The sequence below is a fragment of the Haliotis asinina genome, chromosome 7 (genome assembly GCF_037392515.1).
Source record: "Haliotis asinina isolate JCU_RB_2024 chromosome 7, JCU_Hal_asi_v2, whole genome shotgun sequence".
Lineage (NCBI taxonomy): Eukaryota > Metazoa > Mollusca > Gastropoda > Lepetellida > Haliotidae > Haliotis > Haliotis asinina.
This window is the reverse complement of record NC_090286.1, coordinates 32,997,174-33,004,491: the sequence shown is the minus strand read 5'-3', so window position 1 is coordinate 33,004,491 and position 7,318 is coordinate 32,997,174. Positions and strand designations below refer to the sequence as shown.

At 39.6% G+C, this 7,318-nt stretch overlaps 1 protein-coding gene across 1 annotated transcript in view; it reads left to right on the top strand.

Moving 5' to 3' along the window:
• Nucleotides 1-4,031: 4,031 nt before the first annotated feature.
• Nucleotides 4,032-7,318, top strand: part of LOC137292154 (pikachurin-like) — a 139,714-nt gene continuing 136,427 nt past the window's right edge. The window contains exon 1 of the mRNA XM_067823700.1: nucleotides 4,032-4,388. Within this exon, the coding sequence (XP_067679801.1) occupies nucleotides 4,259-4,388 (130 nt within the window). The 5' untranslated portion in view covers nucleotides 4,032-4,258. The remainder of the gene's footprint in view (nucleotides 4,389-7,318) is intronic.

Here is a 7,318-nt window from a genome sequence, read left to right as displayed (position 1 = left end):
ACAACCAAAGAAAACAACAAAATCACGTATACGAAAGAAAACGTATGTGTTTTTCGAACACATTGATGGTGAAAGTCTTTGGTTGCCCGATAAATATCAGTGAAATGGGATCCTGATATGGTGCATCCTAAAGTTTCTCCTCTCCATTCACTATAAATAGCGCCTGTAAGAAGACGCCTTGGGCTGTGTGTCCATCATCAAGTACACTGATGCACGTACACATGTTGCGCATTCAAACATATACTGAACCGCAAGAGAAACGTCACCCTACCAATGATTTTGCCAGGCCATCTTCATTTTCATTATATTTTGACTTGTTCAGTGTTAGCTAGACCTGGTTCGTAGCCAATGTTCAAGAAATGTTTTTCCAAATTCTGTATTTGATGGTAAGAAGTTTTTGTCGTGTATTTCATGAAAATGACAATACACGTGCTTCCCGAGGTGTCATCCCTACACGAAGAGCCTCTGAACATTCACCGAATCATTCACTGTTCGACAATAGCGTGATGCCACGATTATCAAGGGAACAGAGGGGAGAAGCTGTATGAAAACAGAATGCTGGCCTGACATGTTGCAAAATTATTTGTTGACGTTCGAACAATACACCGCTTGTAGCAACAAGTCCAAGCCACTGGAAGCACACCCAACAGTCATCGCAGTGGAAGACTGTCTGTGACAACTTTCAGGTAACATCAGATTGTCCGTCACCACCTTCAATTCGTTTCGCTAGGGCTACGGAAACTGCACGGGCAAGCACTTTCAATCACCAGAGACCAATCAGCGCCTACACAGTGAGGAGACGTTTGAGTCAGAGAAACGGCAGTTGTCGTAGGCCTCGACGTGTTCCGATACTCAGTGTTCGAAATCGTCATGCTCGTCTCCGTGAGCCACATATCATCGGAACTGGCTTCACCGGAAGTGGCAAACTGTACTCTTCTCCGACTAAACCCGATTGATGGCAGAGTGAGAGCGTGGCGACGACGCGGGGAGCATTTGTGCAGAGTGACTGTGTCCTAGAAAGAGACTAGTCGGGAGGTCGAGAGGCATAAAGGTATGGGTGATAATACTGTGAACCACAAACAAGGCCCTACTGTGTTCCAGAATATTGGTATTAGTAGAGAAGATGGTGTAACATCTGGCCGCTACATTGATCAAGTGCTGAGGCCCTTCGTCGTAACACATTTAGGTCGTCATGGAAGCCACGTCTTCCAGCTGGACAACGCGCGTGCCCATACTGCCAGAGCAACTGAAGACTTTCACCGTCAACACGGCATACAAACTCTTCAATGGCCCGCGCTAAGTCTAGACTTAAACCCGATAGAACACTTGTGGGATGTGATTCTTAGGAGGCTCAATGATGTGCGACCAAGGCCCGACAACTGCAGCTGAACTCTCTCAGGCCTATCACCGAGTTTGGACTCAAGTTCTTATGGCTTTCATCAACCGTCTCATCCATCCCATATGCAGACGATGCAACGTTGTTGTCAACGCTCAAGGAGGCCATACACGTTACTGACTTTCGGATCGCACTGTCGCGCCACCTGTTATTATTTTTACTTGTGTAATTGTCTGAAATTCGTCTTTTAGTAGTGATGATCAAACATATCAATTTTGCAATCTTTCCGACAATTATTAAGTTATTTAGATGTGTTTTGATTTGATTACCAATTTAAAAACAGGAGAGACGTTTCTTGACGGTTGTGTATTTTGGAATAGTGTTTTGGTTGTGACGCATAGGTCACAAACACTTTGTATGTCTTACCAATACAACTCAGATGACGCCCCAAAATATGACGTTGGTAACGTCTCACGCACCTCGCCCAAGGTAGGCGATTCAGCCGATGTTGACGGATTAATCACATGACTAATATACCAAGATGCCGTCAGTCGTTCCATCACTGTGTTCCTGTTAAATCGATCACACAACGCTTTTGATGTTGACGACTTCACTAAGCATCCGGTTGTGCAGATGGAAAATGAGCAGATGGTAACCTTGAGACTTGGTCACCAGCGGTCATGCAGTTTGAGAACTCGACCGGGCTGACTAGCGCGTCTAATTAGTGTGATGATGGTCTGCCCTAGAGAGTCGAAATTTCTGACAATGTGACTGTTCGAACGTCCTCATCTGCAACATTCCAGTAGCTCGTGGAACGGCTGGGTAACCTAGTAGTTAAAGCGTCGCTCGTCACGCCGAAGACCCGGTTTCGAATCCCCATGAACACAGTGTGCGCAGCCCATTTCTGGCGTCCACCCCCGTCACATTGTTAAAAACGTCGCAAGAGCTAAACATGCGTACTCACCCCAAAGGTTCGTTCCTGCTCCGCCGCTGATAATCTGGGCATTTTGGCGTGTACCGTTAACTAAACCACTAACAATCTCGATCGCTGTGTTTCATATTCACAGTGTATAACATGCACGTGCAATTGGACAAAATCATGATATTCATGATGTCCCAAGAACAACACTCGGTGTGAAACCGATATCTGTAAAGCTTTGGCAACACGTAAATCACAATCAAAACCCTTTCAAAATATATTTGCTTTTCGCAAAGTAATACCCAAACACACAAGTATATGTGTGTACTTTCTTTTGTGCGTCAGTTTTGATAACTAGAGCTGGTTGTTCTTTAACGCCAGACTCAGCAATACACCACTTAAACAGAGGCGGCCTATGCATTTTCGGACTGACAAATCCGATGACTGACATCACAAGCATCTATCTTTATTAAAGACACGAATATAAAGAATCAACCACGTCACCAAACCTGTCCACCAAGTCCATGCACACTAGCCATTCACGAAAGGTAAAGCTATATAAACAGTTACCGTATTACCATGATGTGATGTCGTATTTTCAATGAACAGTGGGGTTCGAATATACACCGTGATACAGGGTTAGTTCAGTCGACGGGCCTCGATTAAATGGTAGAAAATGGAATGAGTGTGTGAGTGAGTTTTACGCCGCCTTTATCAATATTCTATAAATAACGCGGCGGGTACACAAGAAATAGCCTTCAAACATGGTATCCAGATGAGGAATCGAACCTGGGTCTTCGGCGTAACGACGGAACGGTTTAACCACTAGGCTACCCCGCCATCCGACAGAGAATGTAATTACACCCGGTAATATCCCTGTAACGATCGTTCCCGAAACAGAACCTCGATAAAATCATGTTGAAGTTCATGGCCTCAGACTTGTTGTCTCGATATTGTATAAATACACGGTTGCCACTGCAAACATAGTCGTTTTTAGCTAGCCGTTAAACAGCCATTCTTTTGAAAGTGAAAATATAAACGTGGGGGAATCTCCTCATGTTACGAAAGTCTTTTTCTAACGCTTTGTGAGGTGTATGATCTTGTAAAGAAGTATCCCTAACGAAACGTCTCTATTGTGTCAAATGACATTTTTCAAAGCATTTTGTTTTAGAATATAGTTAGAATGCATTGTTCTGCGTGTAGTAAAACAGTATTTGAAACGTTGCAGAATTTCTGCAATGTCTTGTAAGTATATCTCACACAAGATAATTCTGATGTAAATATTTACTCTGTGGAAACTTTGGTAACTTAATAATTCCTGTTTAATTATGTCCAAACTCCATGCCTACAACTCATTTTCAAACAGTTTGTGTAATCACATTTTCGGTTTTCAGTTTCAGAAAATAGTTCATTTTTAGGCACCGCAAGGTGACTGTTAGGAATCGATTTTTCACGATTGTCTTCTTGCTCGTCCAAGCGGCTTTGTGCTTTGATGTATGGGAATGAACCTGTTAGAACCACCTGTACGGCGTAGTTGTCTCCCTTTAATACTGCCTCCTCAAACTGTTATTTTCCATAGGGGGTCTTCGTAGGCGCTCTCTGACTTCCCCTTCAAAAAGATGATTCAGTCCTTCAAATAATGTCCGTTTGGGCTATATGTTACCAGATATAAACGCCCCTGATAAAGACTAACAGTATATTTAGTTTGAGAGACGTAATTGCTAACAATCAAGTTATCGACAGGCAACCTTACTCCCCTCGACACAAAATAGAATCGCTCTCCGTTAAGGTTAGCAGAGAGTTGATTATCCGTGACCAAAACCTCGTTTGTGAAACTGTCAAAACACGAGAGATGAGGAAACGCGTATCGGTGTTGGAGTTACGTGGCTCGCGACAGTAGCATATACATGCGATCTTGTCTGGATAATTTTAGGATGGACGTATAGCTTGTGATACACTTTGCAGTCCCGTTACTTCGTCTGATAGGAGCGACCCACGAGAAAATGGCGACTCAATCTCACCAGTATTACGAACGTTTATCATCCTTACCATGGATCTGCATTGTTACATTGCTGTGCTCTGTGGCGTTATCTGAGGCTAGACATCCAGAGAAGATTGTAGCTTTCTTCCAAGGTAAGAACAGCATTGATGGCGTTATTATATATGGCGCAGTCATTACCCATTTGAAACGGCTCCTGTAGCTTGAATCAACAGCCTGAAGGAACAAGCGCATCGTGTGTGTATTACAATGCATAAGTTTGCAACGTGCATTCACAGGTGTAAATGAATGTGTATTGTTCGCTCGAGTGGTTATAAAACGAAGTATGGTGTTGGTTCGTTAGATCCCGGAACTACTTTTGAGAAATACCGTGTATATATTATTGCAGGTTTGCATGGGATGGTACATTTGGCAGGCCCTTTAGTATACGTGCCGGTTCATAAATGATATACAGCTGAACTTATCAGTTTGTGTTTACAGAACTATAGCGATAATGAAACAAATCGAGTGCTGATGAATGAATGGTTGATATTTGTGACGTGTTTGTTGCTTGTGTAGAATGTTAAGAATACAAGAGACACTTTTTTAAGAGAGTAGCTCAATGACATTATTTGATCCTACTATATTTCCTGTAAAGTTTTCCACCAGAGTGTGAATACACATTTCTCTTTTAATGATGGGAAAATACATTCAATCACATACCCTTTAGTTAAATTTAAGGAAGATACAGACATTTTCAATTGAGTATCTTTCATGCTCAAGTGTGATGTAAATGTATATTCTGTATCAGCTTTAAATAAAACTCCTATTTACTATTTCATATAATGTGGTTACAGTGTGTGTAAATTGTTTTCACAACAATGTTATAAATAGAGATACAATTGGCTTAACCAGCTGAAGAATGTTATTTAATTTGCAGTATTGTAGCATACTTGTGCTTAAGTGGTTACATAACTAAGTTGCATCAATTTGCAACAAGATAAGATATTTGTGTACTACTTGTTCAAAGCCAGATACCCATTTTGCATATGCATGGCAATTCTATCACCAGGCTTCTAAGTACATGAATAGTGGTGTCATTTAAGTTTTCAGTTCACTGCCTTTTATCTTTAAAGAGGATAAACTTCAGCTTTGAAGATCATGAAAACAATTTCTTTTGCTTGCAATCTCATTTGCTTGTGCATATCTTTTAAGTATGTAAATTTTAGTGTACTAGGTTCATTCACAGTGGCTAATTTAGTTGTTTAAGGAAAAATGTACTTGTAGGAATCTGAAGGTCAGAAGGATCATATCAGTTGGAAGTGTAAATTTAATTGTTTGTATAAAAATATACATTTTGAAAATTCCATAGAAAAAGTGTAGGCCTGAATGGAACTCAAATAAATTTTCCTTGGATAACTCCACATTTCAAAGTGGATTAAAATGTACTCATCCATTCAGAATATGGTTGTGATCCTGTGTTTTTATTTAATAAATTTCTGAATGATATTAGTTATCTTTCAAATTGTTTTTCTGAAAGAGAAGGGAAGCATACAATAACATGAAACAAGTTTAATTAAAAATTGCAGAGAAAGAAATCATATTTGCATTAAGGCTTTATCTGGTGAATGCATACACTTCTTGTTAAAAGGCTAAAAACCTGGCGAATAAATATCAAATTTTCATCATTCATGTTGCATCGTGAAATTCTAGAAGCTGATTCACTCTTAAATTCTGGAGTGAAATAATGTCCTGAGATCAGGTTCTCAGAATCCTAAAATCAATAATTATGCATTGAGTTTCATATTGGATTGAATAATTAAGGAATCAGCTACACACGAAGAGGACTATGAAAACAGTAGCACCTGAATGAGTTGGAGGCACAATCTGAAGCCATACATGTATTGAACATAAAATACGGGAGGGTTTAAACAGTTAAATGAATGTGAGGAAGTGATTGTTGCAAGAATATTATGATTTCGTTTCTAAGGTGAACAGTGTGTGGGTGGTGTTTGAAAACTAAACATTTGGTTGATTGCATGCATGTTCAGTGATGAACGATCTTCAGATTGATCTGAGATATCATATTGACCCCTGTCAGTAGGGAGCAAGCAGTAAGCTGACATATTATGTTTACTTATGTTGTAAGGGATACTGGAGAAAATAGTGGTCTGCTGACTCTCTGCTTCTCTATATCTCACAATTTCCTAGCCGAACAACGCAATAATTAAAGCATATTTGTCATTAAGGCTGTAGAATATGTTTATGCAAATTTTAAACTTATGAAACTTGTGTTCATTTCAAACCATTTTCCAACCAGGACAAATAATGTATCTACAAATGCATTGTTTGTAGTAACAATATAAATAGTTCATCTTGCCCTGATTTCTCAAAACAAACTTGAGTCTGAGTTTTGACTTAAGTTAAAGTTTTACTCAGATTTGAGCAAAAGCTTGAAAATAGATTTCCTGGAATAAACTGGAATGGACGTTAAATTCAAACTTACTGGACTATTTGCGTTAAGTGGATAGGTTACACAGATTGGTATTGGTTTTAGAAGTGGAACCAAATACGAAACAAAGCCGTTTCAAAGTGTTAAGTTAAAACTTAAGCTTGTTTCATGAAATCGGAGCCTGGAAACTGTTCATTTCACATGTTTCAGATGAACATCAGCATAAAATGAGTTGACTTTGTCAGCTTTCTTTAAGTTGGTTCAAGCAACAAAATTGTAGTCTGTGTGATCAATGTTTGCTTTTACATTGTCTTTCACATTGCATGCCTTGTACAAGCTGCATCCTGATGCAGGGGTATCTGTACCAGCTCACAGGCTGATATTCTGAAGTGTCAGTAGAAATTGAATTTAAAATTTGACGAGTCATGTTGTGATAGTAATCACTAACATCATTGCGTTCAGAGGTGACAAGCTTTCACTGAAAACAGAATCAATGAGAATGAAGAGGCTTTCATTTTGCTTTCACTTTTTGGCAGTTGCATACAATATAAAAATACCCCTGAATTAAGGAAAATGAAAATTTTAGTGAAAAAGTATTTAAAGGCATTTCTAAGTTTCTCTTTCAAGGTCCTC